At 42.1% G+C, this 24,126-nt stretch overlaps 1 protein-coding gene across 1 annotated transcript; it reads right to left on the reverse strand.

Moving 5' to 3' along the window:
- Positions 1–227: 227 nt before the first annotated feature.
- On the reverse strand, positions 228–23,582 carry LOC113494292 (exportin-2). Its single transcript, XM_026872571.1, has 20 exons — positions 21,690–23,582; positions 21,004–21,149; positions 20,147–20,339; positions 19,622–19,767; positions 18,628–18,828; positions 15,343–15,513; positions 14,692–14,821; positions 13,662–13,825; positions 13,252–13,441; positions 12,375–12,475; positions 11,630–11,816; positions 11,259–11,415; positions 10,759–10,850; positions 10,160–10,380; positions 8,466–8,563; positions 7,706–7,873; positions 5,819–5,981; positions 2,955–3,099; positions 2,445–2,608; positions 228–1,938 (listed from the first exon to the last, which is right to left on the reverse strand). Exons 1-19 carry the CDS (start codon positions 21,772–21,774, stop codon positions 2,454–2,456), a joined length of 2,913 nt encoding a protein of 970 aa, XP_026728372.1. The 5' UTR covers positions 21,775–23,582; the 3' UTR covers positions 228–1,938; positions 2,445–2,453.
- Positions 23,583–24,126: the final 544 nt, after the last annotated feature.

A 24,126-nucleotide genomic window follows, 5' to 3' on the forward strand; every position in this document is an offset into this window, starting at 1 on the left:
TAGACAAATAATGATAAAACCAGACAGTCGTATATGAATAAATAAAACAATTCTATAAACTGCAATTGCAATTAAATTACAGAAGTCTATGCAACTGCAGGAAGCATAAGCCGATATCGGAAGCGATAGATAGGAAAACAAAACAACCGCGATACCGTCGGCAAACGACGTTTGTAAGAGAAATTTACACTGTAAACACTTCTGACAGGGTTTAAAAAAAACGAAAGTATAGAAACGAAGCGTTTAATATACAAAACATGTTATTTCAACTAGAATCGCATTACAAAATATACATTGAGACATTATTGAAACAATCACGATGCCTTGACGCCTAGCGCCATCTGTTGGACATCTTTAACATTCAAACGTTTTAAACATAACTCGACTTACATTATTTAGCTTACACTATTGAAACGATCATACATTAAGTAAGTGTTCTCTTGCACGCACGATCTAATAGGTTAGAACATCCACAACGCTTGCAATATTCATATTTTAGTAAAACATGTTATGGGAAAATGGGCCTTAAGTGACACGACAGGGCACAATCCAAGTTGTCCATAAGTCACTGGCAAGTGGATAGCAAAGAAGAAGTACGCTCAATGGCCTCATTCTTGAATTCGGCAGCATTTTCCAAACATTTGAGCGAGTTCTACCATCATTATAGCTTCTATGTACATGGAAGGTGAAAGTACCTTAATTTCAGGACAGGAAGATTTCTAAGTTAAAAAATTGTATTTATCGAGATCGCAACTAAGCCGCCTCTTTAATTCATGATTTAGGACTCCGGTCGGTCCGAAACTCGACAAGCAATCCGCATGTGTATACCTTTGTCAAATACTTATGAAATCTTCACTAAAATAATTATAATAAATGTGATGGAAATATTAAACCAATTATACAAACATAACGTGTTTTACTAAAATACTTGCGTTACACAAAGACAATTCATTCATCACATGACATACAAAGAAATATGTAAAAATAAGATCCAGCTCTGTTACATAGTCACTTTTACATACACCTGTCATACATTACCATACACACAACTATCGACCATACAAATTATATCACTTATAAACAATCTCTTTATTCATAAATGTTAGTTCAAGCTGAAAGTTAATTATTTGTGAATAAAGAATTAGGCAAAAACTAGACGATCAATATAATTGTGCAATGTGACATGTTATACTATATTATTGACCTTTTAGAATTAGTATTTAAGTCTTTATATTGCACACTTTGATTGAAATAATTCAGGGTTGTCCTGCTAACGGCTTCATGTTGGATGGCGCTCACTAGGTAAATATTTTGGCCTAGGAGTTATCGGGTAATTCGGGTAATCCACGAACGTATTAAGATGGCGAAACAAAGTAATCGATAAGAAAACATAAACACCGGACCCTGGCAGAGTGGAAGAATCCGTACGCTTTTGCCCTGCCATATGGGACAGAATATATTTATGTAATGGCTAAACATAAAAAAATATTGCACAATATAATTGATAGTCTGCTGGCCGCCTTACATAGCTGGTACTCCTATTGTATCTATTAACAGCTAATACAGTCATTAGAAAATCTATCATCACAATTCTTCTGACATTCATCAACAGTCTTTATATTAACAAATTAACACCAATTAGTATTCATTCCTATGCACACACTTTGAGCTTTTAAACCAGATTTATTACCGTTGTGGGAACGAGACAGTTTTTCGGTATAATACCCTCTCGCTTCCACGATAGAACAAGTCTTGCTTTAAAAGATCATAGTGCATTGATCACAAATGTTCATTGTACAGACGTCACCATACAAAAATTACGCTTTATACATTCCAAAGTTCATTTTTCTTCGCATTTTTGTGTGCACGAAGAAGTCAAACTCCAACGGTACTTGTTCTTAGCAGCACAGGAAATGTGGAATAGGGAATGCCTTTGCCCTGTAAGAAATTATTGTGAATATAAAAACTGTAGCAAAACTCTAACAAAAAGGCTTTTTGTAATTTTAAAATAACGTTTTTACAACTTATAGGGAATTAAATTGTTTCACTCATTATGTTTAAAGATGCTTTATTTCTCAAAAGAACATAGTTCACTGGATGAGATACAAAGGTGATAAAACAATAGCTAGAATCCAATGTGTGCTGCTTAATACTAAGAAAAATCATAATGCTAACTCAAACATTCATAAAAGTTTACATTTTACTAGTAGACCTTATTACTATTTTATATAAAACTAAATAAATCATTCCGGTATTCGACATCTATAGAAGAAAATTATCATTTCTTGTTATAAATTCTTTTAATTTGCTTTTGAATGTATTGAATGAACTGGTTTCTTTAATTTCGTTAGGTAGCAGATCGTTGGGGAAAAAATTGCCCTTTCCATATTGCTTTACAGGGTAAGATCCATGGCGGTAAGATATATTGGATGTGAAGGTGTTACCTGCGGGCATCAGCAGATCTGCACGCTGTAGGTGTTGAGGTAGTGCTGCAGCGCGGCGCGGTGCGTGTCGGGCAGCGCGGCCAGGCGCGGCGGCAGCAGGCCGGGCGCGCGCGCCGCCAGCGCGCCCAGCTCCGCCGCCAGGTACTGCACCGGCTCCGACACGCCTGCCGAAAACACACATATTTGTACTTCACGCTGAGCTGCAGACTTATCACAAAAGCCTGTCCAAAGCACTTGCCTCAAATTAAAGTGCACGTCAATATACACCGTCTCATTAAAATAAATATCTTTATTCAATTTTATCGATCATCATCAAGATAATCTCGAATGTACGCGAGAGTACGAATTGTACTGCCTTCTAGTTTGGGCCAGCCGCGCTTACTATATAAACGGTATTCCACTTACGAAATACGATTTTAGATAAGAACTTCACTTCGAATTTCGTTTTAATCGGCCTTTCAAGAGGTTATTTGTAAAACGGACAGAGAGACAGATCGATAGTGTATGTACCGTCGAGCGGGTCCCCGGCGGCCCCCTTGGCGCAGGTCAACTGCGCGTACTGCGCCTGGTAGCCGGGCGCGTCGTCCACCTCGATGAAGTGGTCGTCCGGTAATGCTGAGTCGTCCGTCGGCAGCTCAAACAGCGAGATCAATGCCTGGATAAAAATATAAGGCTTAGTTTTTCTTGTATTCGTGCTTGGTTTTTAAGGCAAAGAGGAAAATCAAAATCTTAATATACATATGTAAGCGAAAGCTGTCTGATTGATCAATGAACGCAGGGATTAAACTATAAGGGTTAGAGAATTTAAAATTTGACCAGTTTCTTTTTAATAATCTAGGAAATAGATTTTTGAAAATTTTCTCCTTAATGGAATTGGAAGTTGGTACGAAATTGCGATGATTTTCAAAGTTTAGTAACAAAATTTTAAATCAAAAGTTTGTAAATATGGATTTAAGTTTATACGTTTTGTCGGTATTTTATGAAATTTGGTACACAGATAGTTTATAACCTGGATGGAGACAGGACAAGGATTTTAATTCCGATTTTATGTTCCACGTTATTTCACGTTTTTGTGAAATCAGTTTTATTATACAGGGTGTAAGGAACACCGTGACTTTTCCGTGGGACCTGAGTTCTAGACATGATTCCAGACCCCACTGCGTTGGAATTTTTCATCGGTCTTTTCATGAAAATTGCAGTTTTTTTTCGCGTTTTTTTAATTTTATGTGTCATAAAATCATTTTTCCTACGTATTTCAATAATATTTTCATACACAAAATCATTATTAAGCCGTTTTCACAAAAAAAGGCAATGTAAATGAAACACTAAAAACTGCTCCCGATCAGCTGATTCGTAAAGGTACTCGTCGGTCATCGCTCTCTTGCAAATCTAACCGAAAGTGACGTCAAAACCGAACCAATACTCATGAGCGACAAGCGTAAGAGATAGCGCAACTATTGCGCGCGCACTCGCACGCATTATTCGTAATCCTGCCTACTATTCCTTTAAAAAAAGCCGCGCGCTTTGTAGGCACCGCTAGCCGCCTTTGTCGACACCGCCAGCGCGTCGCCGACACCTACAGCGGTATCGGCGAGTGACGTACCTGTGACACTGGATAAAATAGAACATCGATTTTTGTTACACGGGTTCCATGTTATAAAATAGAAAATCACCTTCTCAGCGTTTATCAACTTATCGTACTACGAAATTTATTAAAACCTTTTATTATTAACAGTTTGTTATTGTTTAGAATTCTGTAGTTCTAAAACATGTTGTTATAAACAATAATTTATTTTTTCTAAAATTAAACTCTGTTTTGTTACTAATATCCATCATCTACTAATGAAATTCCTGCCTAAAAATTTTTCCTACGAACTGCTGAATAATTATTCCAGTCACATAAAACAATTATGTTCTTACACAAAAGTACATTTTGTGATTAATCAATTTTAAAGGTTTAAGTTAAGTACTTTATTGTCAAGAATAATTTTACGATATTCACTTCGACCTCATATAATTTATCGATAAAGAATCATAGGTACCTAGGTCCAACACTACTCAAAGGTAAAACCGAAAGTTCGGCTTTTTTCAAAATAGTACCTATTTTTACTCAGTTTGTTCCTTACGCTAATCGAATGTGCATGTGCAATCGGGTAATTCGCGGACTAATTATCGTGTAGGCAGACAATTTTATTGTGTTAAGTGATATAAGTGCGTGTGTTGTGTGTGTATTATTTAAATTACGATCCTAGTAGCTCGATAGGTTATTTTACCGCCCGGGAGAATGGCAACATGCTAATGTGTTATGGCGAAGCACGTGGCAATGCAAGTCTCGCGATGAACATTTACTGGACGCGGTACTTTTTGCCCTGGGTTCAGCAGCAGATTTTTCGCCGCGCCAAAATTTGTGTGCACGTAGATGGCGGACATTTCGAACCTTATCTGGTTAGAAGTGAGCGAGATTAAGGTAAGAGTAGGTTTGATTTAATAATACACAAGACACAGATTGAAGTCAGAATAGTGTAAATTGATTGGTATTTTTTTGTGATTGTTTTTCGTTACATCACAACATTTTTATAAAATGCGCGCGCGTTTCGAATGTTTCGATCGTGTCGCCGAGTGTCGCCCTCCTACCACATTACAGTTCGTGTAAGTACGTACGCTGAGCGTAAGGATCGCGCGGTAACCAATTCATTGCGTGCTCAAAAATGACTAAATCTATAAATATTAATCTCCGACGGTAGCGACTTGTTTAATATTAATTAACACGTTATTTTAAAGTCATTATGCGACTTTGGTGGTACGGTGTTCCTTACACCCTGTATGTAGCTTATATTTTGAACTTTTGCTACTGGGAACTGAGGGCGGGTTACCTTTGAGTCCCATTTTGCATAGGGACGTTTAAGAATCCACACTGGGGCAAGCTGGGGCGCTTGCCACCCTGGCTCTGACCTATTAGGAGCTTAACTAAATATCCGTTAGAAAGTTACGAAAGAAATGAGATGGAAGTGGCGGATGTGATCTACGCTCGCTGATTTTCTTGCCCAGCCATGTCTAACTGTCCAATAGAAAGGTCATTCAGCACATTACGGAGAGTCAAATCGTGGCTTCGCTCAACCATGAGCGAAAACCGTCTAAGCGGCCTGTGTACGCTAAGTGTGCACAGAACGAGGATCGCCGAATCAAAAATAGTTTTGTAGAAGTGCTAAATAGGTTCTGCCAGAACAAACAAAACTATCGGGTGAGGGGAGGGATAGGTTAACTGCTGCCCCATCTTGAGCCCATTGCTGGCTATGCCCATAGTATCTCTATAAAAAATATTGCAAGTATGCTGTAGTGCCTTGCGCTCCAGTATGCTGTAGTGAGGAGTGTACCTGCAGCACGGCGGGCCACATGGGCGCCAGCTGTCCGTGCAGGAAGTGCTGGCTGTGCGCGAGCAGGCGCACGCAGCCCACGGCGGCCGCCTTGCGCTCCAGCGCGCCCGACACCCGCTGCAGGTCCGCCACCAACACCCGCTCCACGTACATGCCGAACATGCTGCACACAACACACGCCACATTTATAAAGAGAATGTACATAAAACTAGGTAACCTATACCCACTTTATTTGATACACGTTTGGACGACCAGATAATAATAACATAAAATGTATTGAATATAAATGTCAAATTCATAATCGATATTATAAAACTGCATTTCAAAATGTTAATGACGAACTAAATAAAAATCTACGCAAATATCATTATTGATGGCGATCTCGCTCCAGGGATTTATTTTAGTACCGATGCAGAACTATCTGAAAAAATTTTGACTGGCGTACCTTTTCATTGGTAAATTAATTTACTAAATCGGTGCAGTACATTGAGAGACTGCCTCTATTAAACGATACCATAGGGTTTTTCAATAAGGGCGGGTAGATTTTGTAATGAAATTAAAGAAGCTGTGTGTTAGGATTCATCCCAATTATTTTTTTATTTTAATGGCCCATATATGTCATTAAGTATAACAGATGATATTATTCAAAGGCCCGTCTCGATTTCTCACAGTGTCATGGATCCGAGTGGTCCAATTTTCAATAACTCTTCTGCATAGATCCTGATGAATTTGAGCGACGCGCGACGGTCAATAGACAATAATCTTTTTGAGGATCATTATCACCTGATGCCACGAGTGGGTTTGTGTTCTCCCATACATATATGCAATTTTGCTTGTTAATAAAGCCATTCATTCAAAAATGAAGGGCCACCAAGACTACCCTAAAATGGAGGCAATGCACGCAACGTTTTCACTGACGAACACTTTTTAGATAATAAGGATTTATAATATGTATACTAGCTGTACCGACGTAAAACTTGACACGGTGATTTGGCATAAGTTATAGAATAATAAAAAAAAAAGATTCGGCAAATGTCACAAAGACAAAACAGACGCGACGGGCCGTCAAAATCTACTCGTCCTTCTTGAAAAACCCTATAGTACGGTGTTTCGGAAGACACGTTAAATTGAGGGTCCCGGCTGTTATTCATACATTTTTGACAGTCGCTACATGCAGTTATGAAAGTCTGACAACCAGTCTAATCAAGAGGTATCGTGTTGCCCAGGTAACTGGTTTGAGGAGGTCAGATAGTCAGTCACTCCTTGTAAAACACTGGTACTTAGCTGAATCCGGTTAGGCTGGAAGCCGACCCCAACATTTGGGAAAAAAGCTAGACCGATGATGACTATAGTAAGGCCAACGAGACGAGATAAAAAACGTAAACAAGCGGAACGTTACTGACCGTTACATTGCGATAGGGAGGGATTATTATCCCTGTCCTTATAACTCTTACGCGCAGTTATGGCGTCAGTTGGTTGATGACAGCTGTCGTTTCGTGGTACAAGAAAGCATTATTAAATGATGTATAACGGTTTACTCACGCGTATTTATCGGGGTAGCCCGACTAGTTTCGGAACCAACCGGAGTCCTTAATCATGAGCAGACGCGGCGGGATCGCGAGTCGAACTGTCATTTAATAATGAATCATTCTCACGACAGTAACTATCAAAATACAAGAAAGCAGTTAGTACGGCTGCTGTCAACATTTGGTCCGCCATGTTGTGAACAAGTTCATTCCTTCATTTTTGACAAAATTTGAACTTTATAATAGTTTATTCAAATAAAAATGTTATGAACCCCTGAAAATTTGTTTACATTCTTTAATTCGTCTGGTTGGCCTTACTATAGTACCTAAGGCCATATACAGTAAAAGTTGTAGAACTTACCCAGCTTGCACGGAGTTGACGAGGTCTATGAGGGGGTCGGCGCCGAAGTGCGCGGCGTAGAAGCCGAGGAAGGCGATCAGGCCGCGGACGTACTTCGTGGTCTTTGACGAGGAGAGGCGCTGGAACAGCAGCGTCATTATCTGCTTCGAGTACTGGGACATGACGTCGCTACAACGAAATCACGAAATATAGACCCTTGTGCTTGTAAGATTGACGATAAATAGAGGTAATGGCCCAACTTTTTTTACTGAATTCAAAGAAAGAGGTTATTTTTTGTGCATGTTCGAGCTAAAATCGGTTCATCCGGTCCGAAGACCTGAGTGTTACTTAAGGACTTTGTTGATTCTTTTCTCATATTACGTGCAACAGGTGTCATTTGGTCAATAAAAAAATAAAGTTCGGCTCAGTGTTTTTGTGTTATTTTTTTGGTGAAACGAATTTAATTTTAATACAGGTTTTATACATGAAAATAATAATTAGTTTACTTGTTACGAGTTTTGAGCGTTTGAATATCGCCTCAACTTGTTGATTTATGTAAGGTCGTCAAGAAATTTAACAAAGGAAATAAAATTATTAAATGATGTAACGGTTTACTCACGCGTATTTATCATGGTAGCCCGTCTAGTTTCGGACCCAACCGGAGTCTTTAATCATGAGCAGACGCGGCGGGATCGCGAGTCCCGACCGTTACATAATTTAATAATGAATCATTCTCACGACAGTTACTATCAAAATAAAGTAATAAAATGTTGTGGCTTACTCTCCGAATTTGAAGAGCATTGTCTGTATCAGGTAGAATCCTTCATGGTCGTTTGTTTTAGACGCAATCAACTTCTGGAACACGCCCAAAATCGCGTTCTATGGGAAAACACATAATTAATAATTGTGACTTGTGAGTAATCCAGTAGACGCATAGCAATAGAAAGTGCATGTATGATTTAGACACATGTTGTGTTTAAGTGTGTGTGTCTGTGTGTGTGAGTGCGGGCGCGGGACACTGACCAGGCGGCCGGAGGCGAGCACGAGGGGCGCGCGGTGGGCCACGAAGGCGCAGAGCAGGCGCACGAGCGGGCGCACGTTGTGTGTGTGTCTGTGTGTGTGAGTGCGGGCGCGGGACACTGACCAGGCGGCCGGAGGCGAGCACGAGGGGCGCGCGGTGGGCCACGAAGGCGCAGAGCAGGCGCACGAGCGGGCGCACGTTGTGTGTGTGTCTGTGTGTGTGAGTGCGGGCGCGGGACACTGACCAGGCGGCCGGAGGCGAGCACGAGGGGCGCGCGGTGGGCCACGAAGGCGCAGAGCAGGCGCACGAGCGGGCGCACGTTGTGTGTGTGTCTGTGTGTGTGAGTGCGGGCGCGGGACACTGACCAGGCGGCCGGAGGCGAGCACGAGGGGCGCGCGGTGGGCCACGAAGGCGCAGAGCAGGCGCACGAGCGGGCGCACGTTGTGTGTGTGTCTGTGTGTGTGAGTGCGGGCGCGGGACACTGACCAGGCGGCCGGAGGCGAGCACGAGGGGCGCGCGGTTGGCCACGAAGGCGCAGAGCAGGCGCACGAGCGGGCGCACGTTGTGTGTGTGTCTGTGTGTGTGAGTGCGGGCGCGGGACACTGACCAGGCGGCCGGAGGCGAGCACGAGGGGCGCGCGGTGGGCCACGAAGGCGCAGAGCAGGCGCACGAGCGGGCGCACGTTGTGTGTGTGTCTGTGTGTGTGAGTGCGGGCGCGGGACACTGACCAGGCGGCCGGAGGCGAGCACGAGGGGCGCGCGGTGGGCCACGAAGGCGCAGAGCAGGCGCACGAGCGGGCGCACGTTGTGTGTGTGTCTGTGTGTGTGAGTGCGGGCGCGGGACACTGACCAGGCGGCCGGAGGCGAGCACGAGGGGCGCGCGGTGGGCCACGAAGGCGCAGAGCAGGCGCACGAGCGGGCGCACGTTGTGTGTGTGTCTGTGTGTGTGAGTGCGGGCGCGGGACACTGACCAGGCGGCCGGAGGCGAGCACGAGGGGCGCGCGGTGGGCCACGAAGGCGCAGAGCAGGCGCACGAGCGGGCGCACGTTGTGTGTGTGTCTGTGTGTGTGAGTGCGGGCGCGGGACACTGACCAGGCGGCCGGAGGCGAGCACGAGGGGCGCGCGGTGGGCCACGAAGGCGCAGAGCAGGCGCACGAGCGGGCGCACGTTGTGTGTGTGTCTGTGTGTGTGAGTGCGGGCGCGGGACACTGACCAGGCGGCCGGAGGCGAGCACGAGGGGCGCGCGGTGGGCCACGAAGGCGCAGAGCAGGCGCACGAGCGGGCGCACGTTGTGTGTGTGTCTGTGTGTGTGAGTGCGGGCGCGGGACACTGACCAGGCGGCCGGAGGCGAGCACGAGGGGCGCGCGGTGGGCCACGAAGGCGCAGAGCAGGCGCACGAGCGGGCGCACGTTGTGTGTGTGTCTGTGTGTGTGAGTGCGGGCGCGGGACACTGACCAGGCGGCCGGAGGCGAGCACGAGGGGCGCGCGGTGGGCCACGAAGGCGCAGAGCAGGCGCACGAGCGGGCGCACGTTGGCGGCGCGCTCCCACAGCGCGGGCGCCACCACACACGGCAGCAGCGCGCCGTACGCGTCGCCCTCGCCGCCCGCGCTCGCGCCCGCCGCGCCGCGCAGCTCCAGCAGCAGCGACAGCATTTGGAACACGTACGGCATGAACTCTGCACACGGTACGCAACAACATTTATATATCACAACTTCAATAACGGAGAGTATGAGGTGCACAATATAGTTGTCCTTTATAAAGATAATTTTACTATTATTACTAGACGCAGACCAATAAATAAGCACTGACACTTATACACACTCTTACACACTTTTACTCAATCGCGGATCAACTACTGTCCACACTGAAGTTATATACAAACACAAACGCGATTAAAGTTACTCGTTCTCCTATAAAATACAAGCACTAACTTGTAATTCTTTTTATTAAGTTACGAACGGTTTTGGACCTTGTTTAATATAAGTAACTATAGCGAGGTTCGCCAACTACGGACAAATCTTTGTCTAAGGTTAGACACCAAAGTAAAACTTACCTTGTACATCATTCTGCAATATTTCCTGGAATATCGGGAACAGAGCGTCTTCGAACGCTGATATCGCGCTGGGGTTTGCCTTCGTCACCAACCTGACCAAAACACAATCATTCACTACACACGCCATACATGGGTAGACTAGTAATGACTAGTAATGTGAATAATGATTCATGTCTGTACCAACCGTCGCAGCAACAGAAAATTTTAACTGCCTAGCTAAATCATGAGAAACAGCCTGCTGACTGACTGAAAGGCAACAAAGCCGTAGTGATTTTACCCGTCAGATACGGTACCCTGCCCGCGGTCGGCGTATGAAGGATTGCGACGCATTGCCATACACCGAGACAAAAACGCGGATGACGGAGCACGGCGGTTCAGGTTTAGTCAGTAAGGGTCTGACACTACCCATTTCCCCCTCCGAATGAGTGGGTGTCCATGAGGATTAACCCACCTTACCAAAAAAAAAAGGTACTGTACCCTAATAAACTTGAATAACTTACGATACAGCGAGCGAGAGGGTCTCAAACAGATAGTGGTTGAAGTGCGGCTTGCAGGGGTTCTTGGCTACAGTGGACAGCATATGAGCGAGCTTCGGCAAGGCGTCACCCAAGTACGGTAGCGCACCTTCTTGGAGGCACGATAGAGTACGTAGCACCGCTGTTAACAATATATTAGATTAAATGTTTATTCTAAGTGATTATAGCAGAGGTTCTTATTTCAACCTTATGTAGATGAAGAAAAACTTTCATTATTTTTGCGTCCCCACCAAATATTTAATGAGATCCGTGGCGGTAACTATACGAAAAAACGTCATGCTCGCTACGGCCAGGGCTTAAGGTCCAAACGAAGTGCCTTGGTTAGTAGTGAATACCTTTCATGACGTATTCGTTGTGGTCGGCGGGGCTGCGCGCCTCGCCCAGCGCGGCGAACAGCGCGGCCAGCAGCTCGGCGGCGTGCGGCGCCACGGCGGCGCGGGGCAGCATGCCGCCCGCCAGCAGCTTCTCTGTGGCACACGCGCCGTACGTCTGGACCACGCCGCGCCCGCGAATGTGCGAGATCTGGGCCACAATTAATCACTATAACACTTTTGTGGCTTTGTTTAAAGTGCTTAGATTAAGATAACTCAAACTGTGGCTCACGACACGTGTAGTGTTTTAATTTAGGACTCTCAAGTTTATCAAAATAGTTCACATTTTTTACATATCTAACTAAGAGGTATCGTGCTGCCCAGGTAACTGGGTTGAGGTCGTCGAATAGGCAGTTGAACCCTATGAAACACTGGCACTTAGATGCATCCAGTTAAGATTGGAAGCTGACCTCAATTAATTGGGATATGTATACAATAATTTCGTAAAGTATTATAAAGAAATAACAAGGCTCTATGTTGTGGAGTTTGTCGCGCCGTTTCTTTTTCACACCTAGAGCTCTTAGGAAACCATGTAGAGTAGGTGATACGGGGCGCTGTCTATAAATTTAACCTTCAAAAAATATTACTTTGTGGCTTAACCTGAACAAACATATTTTGATTTTAGGCACTGGTACGTACGTACGGGTTCGTACGGATCCTATATTAGATTCTTTCTTTGTTAAAGTGGTTAAAGAAGTGGCATATTCACCAGTAAAGGTAGGGAGGGTATCAGCAGGTCTTTCGGCAGTAACGATCTGAACGTCATTATGTATTTGAGAGCATCCGCCTTCAGTACTGGTAACTCGTTTACTGTGAACAAAATAACGAGTATTGTTATAGAAATTTAAAGGAACGTACCTTAAAACGCCATAACTTGTGAAAAGTACTTCTTGTTATTTTTAGCAGAACTTTCTTAGTTTTGTCAAAGAAGAGATTTTACGCGCAGACAAATATTATAGATCAAACAATAATCAATCTATTATAAAATTCTCGTATACGAAAATGAATTCCTAAAACAAACTCGCTAAAGTAATATAAGAATACTAGATGACAAACGTTTTTTTGCCATACAAATTAATTCTAAATGAAAAAAAATTGGGCTATAACATGCACACGAAATTTCATAAGAATCGTTCGAGTCGTTTACGAGAAATGAACTCCTTTTCGTACATCGTGACACGAGATTTAACATATAAGATTATCCGACGAAGACGGCGAGGCGCGCGTCACGCCCGCCGCCTGCGTGCTGCCGCGACACGCTAGTGACGTCACCAGGCAGTTAGTGGTTAGTGTTACCGTCGGGTCTCTGCAGCTCTGGCAGCACGTGCGCGGCCGCGAACTGCGCCAGGTCCACGAGCGGCGAGGCGCGCGTCACGCCCGCCGCCTGCGTGCTGCCGCGGGACGCTAGTGACGTCACCAGGCAGTTAGTGGTTAGTGTTACCGTCGGGTCTCTGCAGCTCTGGCAGCACGTGCGCGGCCGCGAACTGCGCCAGGTCCACGAGCGGCGAGGCGCGCGTCACGCCCGCCGCCTGCGTGCTGCCGCGGGACGCTAGTGACGTCACCAGGCAGTTAGTGGTTAGTGTTACCGTCGGGTCTCTGCAGCTCTGGCAGCACGTGCGCGGCCGCGAACTGCGCCAGGTCCACGAGCGGCGAGGCGCGCGTCACGCCCGCCGCCTGCGTGCTGCCGCGGGACGCTAGTGACGTCACCAGGTACATCGCCGCGTCCTTGCCGCGCCACGCCGCCGCGCCGCTCTCCGCGTATTTGGCCAGCATGAGCTGCGGAACAAGGTGTCTTTCAAACGCTTGTCTGTTTTATTATTACAGTTAACACACCTAATAAGTTAAATAGTGATTAGAGAGACGTTCTTTAAAGCAGCTTATTCCTGTCAATATTAGTTTTCAATTACCTAACTGAGGGACTTGTTCATACCCACTTGCCATCCCTATTGTAAATATTTGCCGCTATATACAATCATGTGTGTTTGTGAACTCGTACCTGCACGTACTGTCCGAAGATGTTCATCATCTTGTCCTCGTAGTGCAGTGCCAGTGTCCGCACGAGGTCGCAGGCGGCGCGGCGCCGCGTGTCCACGTCAGAGCCCTCGATGTCGCGCCGGACGTACTCCTCAGGGTTGTCCTCGAACAACTCCATGTCCGATTCTATACACAGACAACAATAGTGATGAATACATATCTTCGTTTTTATACATCATGGCACTACATGGTGACATTATATGCTGTATAAAGTGCAGCGCACACGACAGACTTTGTGCGAACGAGTCTGCGGCGCTAAAAAAGTCGGCATGGCGTGCGTGTGCATGTACTGCATATAATTGCAGAGGTTCTATTTTCACAGACTAAAAAGTGCGTTACGGATAGTCTGTCGTCTGCGCTGCACCTTATGGATATGTCTTTTTGTTTGGTTCCGCTTATATAATTTGGTCAAATTACACTGAATGAAACGTGTTGAACGAAAGCGTTCCGCCATAAGCCCTCTCTCCTAAACTTCAAAGCTGATCATAATATCTTTGTCAGTATCTCTTGTTCAGTGTAATATATTTACTATATGAGAGACTAAATAGATTTTTAGTTTTCATAGCCAGTCATCATATATACTAATATTGAAATTGTAATTCAAATCCAGTTGGGTCCGAAACTATTAGGACAGTCCTATATAATGCAGTTGAGTAAACCGTTGCATCATTACATAATTATAAATACACTTCACAAAATTGATTACATTGAATTTCTCATATCTATACATAGTCTTCTGGTCACTTTCTGATCAATTATACGACCTTTCCTTCTGTTTTTCTTTTTTTGGTAAGGCGAGGAAATCCTCATGAACACCTACTCCCTCGAGGGAGGAAATGGGTAGTGTGGGTAGTGTCAGACTTTTACTGACTAAACCTGAACCGCCGTGCTACGTCATCCGCGTTTTTGTGTCGGGTATGACAATGCGTTGCAATCCTTTACGACCTGTCAAAAGATCCTTGTTAGAACGGACACGTTATTCAACCACTCACCTCTGAACTCCATGTTCGGAATGACAACCTTCTCACAGATGCTACTGAGCGTCGCGGGGTCCTCGAATAAACTCTTGTAGTTATTCTTCTCCGCTACTTTCGCGAGGAACGTCAGCGCGTTCGATACTAGCTGTTAAATAAATAACAATATATGAATATTTTTTGTTTTGGATGTGTGGACAGATATAGTCTGTTGTTGAAGTGCAGAATAAAGGGGGTTTAATATGACTGGCGGGGTTAATTGAGATAAAAATAGTAATCGTGTACATTTTTCGTTTTTAAGTAATTTTCAATAATATTTCACAAACACATTCAACAGACATACTAAACGTAGTAAAGTTTCGTTAGGCGTGGTCCAAATGTATGATTTAACAAAAAAAAACATGTCGTGTTTAGAAAAGCTAGAAAGCTAGGTGTCTTTTTTACAATTCTGTCCAGTAAATTGGTAAAGTGCAGGAATTTTGTCACATTAAAGGCAAATGACGTCAAAGGATGTAAAAGGCGTGCAATAGATTTAAATGGTCAATAAACGTCACTAAAATGGCGGCCAGGTACGTTATGAATGTGCAGTGATGATATATTTTATTTTTTTATTTAGAGGATTTTATTTTATTTTATTTATTTATAAGAAGATATATGTATAGGTGTTACCGCGTCATGCCTGGCGCCGGGCCCGGTGGTGAGCAGCAGCCCCCACACGGCGCTGACGAAGGCGGGCGCGTGCGGCGCGAACTCCTCCTCGTACTTCAGCGCGTACAGCGCCGCGCACTCGCACACCTCCGAGCGCAGCTGCTCCAGCACGCCCGGGACGTCGCCCTCGCCCTGGGACACCACGAAATAGGCTCATGATTGGTAACCAGGATAATATACTGGATAGTAGTTTATGAAAAACCTAAGGGAGGTTTTTTTTTGGGACTAGCCCGCCACACATGCCCGTCATTGCAACTCCTGTAAGCCAGGATCTACAATGAAACCAAAGAAAAACCACCGAAACACTTAAGTTCGGTGTGTCCCAAGGGGAATAATTAACTGCCTTGGAACCCGCAACGAAATTAATCAGAAATAGTAAAAAGGAGGAGTAAGAAAAAATGTTCCACTTCCCTCCATAGCAAGCGGGAGACAAAGGAAGAAATAGCTAGTTGTAGCAAAGAAAAGAGATTGACAACTGAGTTAGGCTCAGTTATCAGGCACCACGGATATAAATTACAATTAAATGGGTCCTATAATTTAGGAGCTGTTATTTTGATTCCAATAATAGGTATGGCAAAAACGTCTGAAAGAACGGAAATTTGCTCTGGGTGCAACGAGGTCCTCATAGTAAACAACACCGGATGTCGGCTGCAAACTATCTAATAAGATGTTACGTTCGTCCTGCCATAGAACACACTCCCACAGAATATGATATACAGTTTGCTCATATTCACTGTTTGCTGTTGAACACTGACATGATGGTGAAACGACAAGTTTAAATGAAAATAATTTGCTTTTAAAGTTACCATGACCTGTAAGGAACTGGGCTACACAATGATCAATCTCTATACAAGTCCTCTCCAGCCGCTCATGAACGGACAGGAAAAAACTGGTAGAGGTGACGGCCCTTAATAGACGTTTCCCATCTAACCTGCCATTCCACCATCAGTTCCTCGGAGACGTCCGTTAGCGGTTTAAATAATCTATCGATCTTTCTACGCTCACGATACAGCAAGAAGTTGTTTTTCAAAAATTCTCTAGTGGAATAATACATAGCCGCGCGTCGTTGTATTTCGAGATCAACCGGTAAAACGCCTGCTAGGACGGGCAGGGCTTCAGTACTTACAGTGCGATAGGCCTTACACAAGAATATCAACGCCAACCGTTGGCTTTGTGGCCCTATCGGCCCACACCGGCGACCCGTAACAAATACATCCCAGGTATGTTGCTGCGTAGATGATCTTCAAGGTGTTAAATGAAAGTCCCCAAGTTGACGTGGAAATCCTTGTCAAGACATAAAAGTTATTTTTTGCTTTATCTCCGATTAATTTTATGTGCTCAATAAATGTAGTTTCTCTCTAAAACAAGACCGCGATAACAAACAGTATTTCTTTTTTAACTGAGATTCCATTAAATTTAATGCTAGGAGACGATTTTAGATTCCCTTTGAGAAGTAATTGAATCGTTTTGTGTGGTGCAAAATTCAGGCGGTTTCGTTTACCTCAATTAGATATGAGACACAAACTTGTATCAGCTAAATTTTCGAGCCCGGCTCGGGTATTCGATTTAATGAGCAGAAGGCCGTCATCCGCGTAACCCGTAAGTGAGCAGCCGTGAGGTAAAGGAATCGCGAGAAAGTCATCGAACCCTAAATTCCATAGGTAAGGGCCTAACACCGATCCTTGAGGACATCCCAAGGTCAATGCCTTCGACACAGAATGATGACCAAGTTTAAGTTTGGCTGATCCATGTAAAAAATAGGAATAAATGAGTCGATAGATGTTACTGCAGCAACCGCGTGATTTTAATTTAAGTAGTATCATGGGCCAACATGCGTTGTCGAAGGCACCGGAGATATCCAAGAAAACACACAAGACATAGTTCTACAGTTGATTTCCCTATTGTAAATCCGAATTGATTTTTGTGGAATTTTGGTCCGTCCGGCAGTAATCGTGGGACAATAAGGCGCTCCAGTTATTTACCCAAAAATGGTAGCAGCGCCTTATCGCCACTTTTAGGGATAATTCTAATAAAGCCCTGACGCCATACACGAGGGAAAACGCCTTCAGCACTTTGTTGAATACCGTTAAGATACAATCGCCCGATACCTTGCATGCCTCCTTTATCATTCTGTTAGAGATTTTGTCTTCTCCAGAGGCTTTATTAAGAGACAGTGATCTAACAACAGTGATAAACTCGCCAGCAGATGGAAGTTTTGACATTGGAGATGTAGGAACATCGGTAGCGAATGCTCTTATTTGTTGGTGATAATCGTCGTCGGTGTTTTGGTGGTCATCCGGTACAAAAGCGTTTAGAAGTGCTTCTGTGGTCTCCTCGATCCTAACGGTGTGTATATTATTAATTTTGATGTTATGTATAAATGCCAGGTTCCTTCTCAAGGCAGTCCGTCGTCTCATGCACTCCAGCACAGTTGGCGCAGGAGGGAGCCTAAGGGAGGTTAGGCCCTGCAGTGGAAAAACTTTTTTTATTTTTGTTAGTTTATGACATTTATTGCCAGTAGTTTTTTTTTGTAACCCATTGGAAGGCAATGTAAATGCTTGCATTATTCATCTAATATATAAAATTGACACGATGTTAGTTACCGTACTCCTCCGAAACGGTTCGACCGATTTTTATGAAATCTATACTAATATATAAAGCTGAAGAATTTGTTTGTTGTAGGAGCGAAGATACAATGGAAAATGCGAAAAAAAAACAGGGCAGGTATATATCATAACTTATATCTTCTACCCACGGGGACGAAGTCGCGGGCAACAGCTAGTTTTGTATACATATTGGATAGGTCTGAGAATAGAACAACATCTATTTTTCATACCCCTAAGTGATAAGGGTTGCTCAGACTAAAAAAATATATTTTATTTTTTGGACGAAATTTTTTGTTTTTATTTTTTATAATGTGGCATTAAAAAGTACATACAACTAGAAATAATTTATTAGGCAAAACAACGTTTGCTGGGTGAGATAGTTGATTTATAAAAATACAAGATAAACCAAACAATGTGCCAGTTTTAGTAGCTCATATAGTGTCAAAAAAAGTTGTCAATTGCGAGTAGGAATAGCGACACCGAGAGTGCCGTACAAATGGGCTAAAGAAAAATTTTACCTACTTAATTTGACTATGAAATAATCCATTTTCTTCAGCATTGATCAACTAATGATAGTTTATCAAGTAAATTAAAGTAAGTTTATCTTTGAGAACTGTTTGTTTCAAACTTTGTCACTTACATCATTCTCCAACAATGGCACTTTAACTTGTAGTAAGTTGAGCAAGTTAGGCATCCACACAGGCATGTTGTCTTCGAAGAATTCTGGCAGATCTTGGTAGTTCAGCGAGTAGAAGACTTTGCAGATTAACACAAGAGATCCGTAGATAACTCGCAACGCATCCTGGTTGCCGGCATGTTTCTCCGTCAAGTCTATGGTGGCCTGTGGACAATGATTCATATGTAATAAAATATCTTTTAAAATCAAGCGACTAACGACCAAGTTTTCAAAAAAGCGACTCCTGCAAAAAGAATTAGAAATGTTATGGGTACTTGTATCGCGAGGGTTTCACAGACATTACTCACATGCAAAACGAAACACAGACGGAACAATCATTTGTTTTGTTTTGCATCGCTCGCTATAGTATGCCATACTGGTTGGCTCTATGAATAAGGTGTAACCCCAGGGTAAGACAGAAGTTATATGTTCAATCTTCATTATTCTAAGACACCACTGACAAAAGGAGAGGGAAAACATCGTGAGGTAACGTGGATGGCAAATATTGGAATCTGAAATCGCCAACCCGCATTGAGCTAGCATCGAACATTCTGTATACGGAAAGAAACTTGTGCCCAGTAGGACTTACATTACAAGCGAGTAAGGGAGCGTTCAAGTATTACGTAACGCAATTTAGGGGTGGGGGGAGGGTTTAAAACATTTCGGTGCGTTCCAAGGGCAGCAGGGGGTGTTTATACAACGCGTTATGTATCTTTTTTTATTTAAATATTCGAATAGGAATATAGAATCTTGCTAAACCGCAACCCTTTTCATCTATATTTTTGCGGGGAAAATGTAAAATGTTACGTAACATTTAAAGGGGCGGGGGGGGTGGGGCGCGAAACGTTACGATGCGTTACATAGGGGAGAGGGGCGGTCTAAAATCTTCATATATTGCGTTACGTAATACTTGAACCTATAAAAAAACTTGTTAATAACTATCTAAGTCCATACTTACTACAAACAAATCAGTGAGAGGTTTGGCAAAGTTCTCGAGGACATGTTTGATTTCTTCCCACAGCTTCTGTGATTTAAACTCAAACCGATAACGTTTGAACAAGGAATGCGCTGTCCGCAACACACCGTTTATCACATGGAAATCACCTGAAAATATCCAAAAATAAAATGTCTGTTACATGCTCAAATAGATTAGCATTCTCTGATTTGTGTTGTGAACCTATAGATATGTTTGAGTTATATCTAACTATTTACATGTAAAAGGTGTCAGGGCGCGTTCCCACTTTATCGTGACGACAGATAGCCGTGTAGGTTTAAGTTGAATTCTTTCGTATTGTACTGTTGTACCTATTCTAGCTGCTTCTCCATTTGACCCAAAGGTTGACTGGTAGACCGCTTTATGTAGCGCAATTGTACATGAAAGTCTAAATAAATAAATAGCTAGATACTGTAGCCGCTAAACGATAAAATTCAATCGTCAAACAATCGTTACTATAAGTAGAAACGCGTCCTTACGAGAACCTACCTGTACCAAACTTTTCAACCATTTCCGGTATTAGGCTTGGCCACTTCTCAGGAAAGTCGCACTTGCCGATTATGGATACCGCATCACTGAACTGCCTTTGGATAGCTTCTGGAGATTTTAACATGAGTGAAACTATCAAGGTCTTTATTGAAGATCGGTCCGATGCATGTATCCTGTCCACTCCATCATCCTCCTGTAAATAAATAAACCTTTTTGTTACTTGAGCTGCAGTCTACAGGATTATACAATAAACCCTGTCTGATCCTTGACTTGACACTTGGCTAGTTACATATACCTTATATAAGTAACTAGCCAAGTGTTACAATGAAAATCTATTTCTTCTTATATTTCTTTAGCACAGAATTAACCATCAATATAACCCAAAATTTTGGGAAGTTACTAGATTTTAGGTATTTGAATAATTATTAGGACTTATTAGTTTTTATTACTGACATAGATAAATTTGTATAATATTATTTCAAATTAATTAAATTGATTATGGAAAATTCTTTTATTTTTTTATCCAACAAATAATCCCAGGCACTTAATTGTTACATCATACAACTTCTTATTTGATCAGACATTTTTTTAATACATTCCATATGATTGTTTCATGACCTATAATTAAATTTAGTATTTCCTATTGGATGTCAAAAAAGTAAAGTTTTTATTGACTATTATTAAATGCTTATTGTGCCTTTATACTAAATTTAATAATGCTTCTTTCATTTCCCTGCTCTTTTTGCTGTGTTAGACACTGTCTACAATTGTTTTTCATTCAATTTTGAAGACGGAGTCAAGTCTTGATGTTTGTCTACCCATATTAAAAGTTATAAAAAATAGCCCAATACACTTACCACTTGCCAGTTCCTTTTGATATAGTTTTTGAAAGCAATCGATGCTGCAACTCGGATCGTAAGATCAACGGAATCCTTGTCAATGACGTGTAGCAACAGGATAGCATAGTTCTGATTAACTTCAACACTCTCCAAGAACTTTTCAGCTGCCAAACATAATATTTTTAATTAAAAGCTGTGGCAGTAGAGCCTGTGCCCAGCACTGGGATATTCATAGTCCAACATTGTAAAAAAAAAGACTTTTAAGGGGATTTAATTTTAATAATTTACTTTTACATTGTACAGTATGTTGTATTGATGATAAGTTAATCAAGTAATACGTAACTACATCACATTTTCAAATACTCAGCCATTTGTAACTTCTTGGTAAGGATGACGTGCAGCAAGACATAATCATTGCATATAAAGATTTATGATATTATCAGTACATATTATGTCCAGTTACATGCACTGCAGTTAGGTTATTCTCTACTTAGGACGGAACTGTTATTAGCCTTAACGTAATTTACTTTTATCATGTGCAATCATAATATTCTTTGTCATAAGTGTCTTTAAGGTTAATCTAAAATGCAGAATGCTGAATTTCTATTAAATAACTATAGGATATTGCGATATATTTTAGGAACTTCGAGTAATTATGCACTTTGAAAATAAATTCATATTCATATAGCAAACGAAATACGTACCCGGCCGCCTAATGTTTGGGTCTGGATTGAGAGTCTGCTGCAAGTAATTGGCTAAAGTAGCCAGATTTTCATCGGTTACCTCCATGGCAGCAACTGAATAATTAGCAGAATGTTAGGACCTCGATTAACGTGGTTTTATATTCAAACTACTGAAAATGTGATCACTGATCAGACTTTTCCGTAACCGTCCGACAGTTGGTCTTGAAGTTTGTTTGACAAATGTAAAAATGTTTTCATCCTTTGTCTGTGGTGTTCGTGGATTCCACAGACAATAAATCAAAATCACTCCGAGTTGCAGGTGTGTGATACGATTGAATAACAAAAAACACAGAAAGTTCCTCTTCCTCTAACCAGGTACGAGTTGACATGGAGATTTATAAATTCATGATATTTATTGGTTTAAGCACTTAAGGTACGCCTTCATGCAACCGCTCGACGCTCGTTGTCAACGGCAAATCTGGTCACGAGCGACGCGGCGATGCGACCCTGTGTTGCTGATATCCTAACCTCATTCATAACTCGTGGCAGTGATACAAGGGAAACAAATTACCACCATACCTTGTGTAATTCCATTATTTATAATGATTAATTTAAAAACTAAACATTTTCAGCTTTGTCGCAACTTAAAACGTAACCTGATTTTTCGCTAAAACGAGCGCCAAGCAGCTGCATGAGACCGTACCTTTACAATTACTTTTATAGAAACTTAAATTCAAAACGGTAGTTCGGTTTCTTGGAAGTTAACAATCACTAGCTACTATATTGAAAACAGCTGTAAAATTATTAGCTTAACCGGCACTCAAAGTACTAATTAATTGAAGCAGAAAAAAGTTAAAATTGTGAAATAATAGAAAATCGACTCCGTCGCGATTGAATCCTGAATGAATCGCATTTCACTTTAGCCCAAATATTTAGTCACAGACTAGTGCAGGCGTAGCCTCATGAGTCACTCGTCGCTCGTTTGCAGTGACAAATCTGATCACGTGGCCCATTTTGAAATTTAAAAATGGAAAAAGCGACAAAATTAAGTCAAAATATTAAAGGTAGCGACAAAGCTGAAATTGTTGAGCTATGGTCTTTGCAGTTGCAAAACGACTGAAAAGACTTTTAGTTAATTGTCTTTGTATTTTTTGTTCATCTTTTCTATACCTTCTTCGTACAGTTCGTACATCTATGGTCTACACTCTGCAGTCTGTACTACATTGTCAATTAGATGAAGAATCTTCATCATTTTCAATAATCTTCATTCTTCATGTTCTAAACAACTTACCTGAAGGCTGAATTACTATTCTATTTGCTGAGAAAATTACCATTTTAAACCAGGAAATGATTTTGTTGGAGTGGTTTTTGTTTTGTGCGTAGTGGGACTAGCAGACAGTGCTCTTGTTTTCGTGTTGTCGGAATCAGCGTAATGTAAAATGTTGTTGGTTGTTGCGAAAAGGAAACAGTTTAGTTACTGTCGAACTGGTCGTTGAACGTTCAATTGTCGAAATCAGTAATCCAGCGTCGCGTGAGTTTTAGTGATGAGACAAGCGGCAATTCGTAAGAAGGCATTTTCACTAAAAACCGAGCGGTGTGTGATAGGCTATCACACACCGCTCGGTGTGCTCGGTGCTTTTACTGATAGCAGACCCTCTAACCCTTAGTAGCCTGATTTACGAAAGTGTTTTTTTTTAATATTACTGTGTTTGCTTGAGGGTCTAGATGAAGGGAAAAATAGCTAAAAAAATCACAATATTTATTTCACATATTTATTTAGAAAAAAAAACAGGTATCAATTTTGATACTTCAGGCATTAAGGCCATAAAGAAATCAGATATACCTATGCATGAAATAATGAGAAACAATGATTGTTTTTATTATCGCATAACGACACTACACTTTTTACAGAACCAGGAGGTAAGTTTCCTACAATTATTAAATTTACACTTATTTCTAGAATCCATAAATATTTTTTCATGACCAATACAATCGCAACGCACGTCAGTAGAGGGTAGTACTTGTATACCTGTCCGGGGTCTTTTAGGAGGTACTGTAGTGTCTTGTCTGTTGGTACTGTTGGTACTGGGTCTTCCCCTTTTATTTTTCGAGTGACTTTGATATCTACATAAAGTATCGGCAAGCTCAGTTCTAAAATCTGCTAACTTCATAATATTCTTCTGAAGTGTTCCTTTCACTGTGTTTACCTTTTTGTATAGTACCCAAGCATTGATGACAGTCATGTCTAACAAGTGGTAGAAGAGCCTCATTGTCCACTTTCTCGACTTTATGCGGATACAATATCGAACAATGAAGCTATCCATCATATCCCATGTGTGCATTATATTCTTTTATGACCCGAGGACATGATACTTGAACATTAGCCTTTAGTTTTTTTTCGTAGCGGGTTATAGTATCCGCTGGTTCAGCGCCAACATACATGGAAAGTAATAGTACT

Source organism: Trichoplusia ni, chromosome 5 (assembly GCF_003590095.1).
Source record: "Trichoplusia ni isolate ovarian cell line Hi5 chromosome 5, tn1, whole genome shotgun sequence".
Taxonomy (NCBI): Eukaryota; Metazoa; Arthropoda; class Insecta; order Lepidoptera; family Noctuidae; genus Trichoplusia; species Trichoplusia ni.

What these genes read in the sequence shown, in the direction of transcription:
- LOC113494292 (XM_026872571.1), bottom strand. Translation starts at nt 21,774, where the DNA reads ATGGAGGTAACCGATGAAAATCTGGCTACTTTAGCCAATTACTTGCAG. An exon ending in TACCCTCCCTACCTTTACTG is followed by an intron (nt 11,817 to 12,374) that starts GTGAATATGCCA and finishes ATTGTGGCCCAG; the next exon opens with ATCTCGCACATTCGCGGGCG. An exon ending in ATTGCAGAATGATGTACAAG is followed by an intron (nt 10,381 to 10,758) that starts GTAAGTTTTACT and finishes TACCGTGTGCAG; the next exon opens with AGTTCATGCCGTACGTGTTC.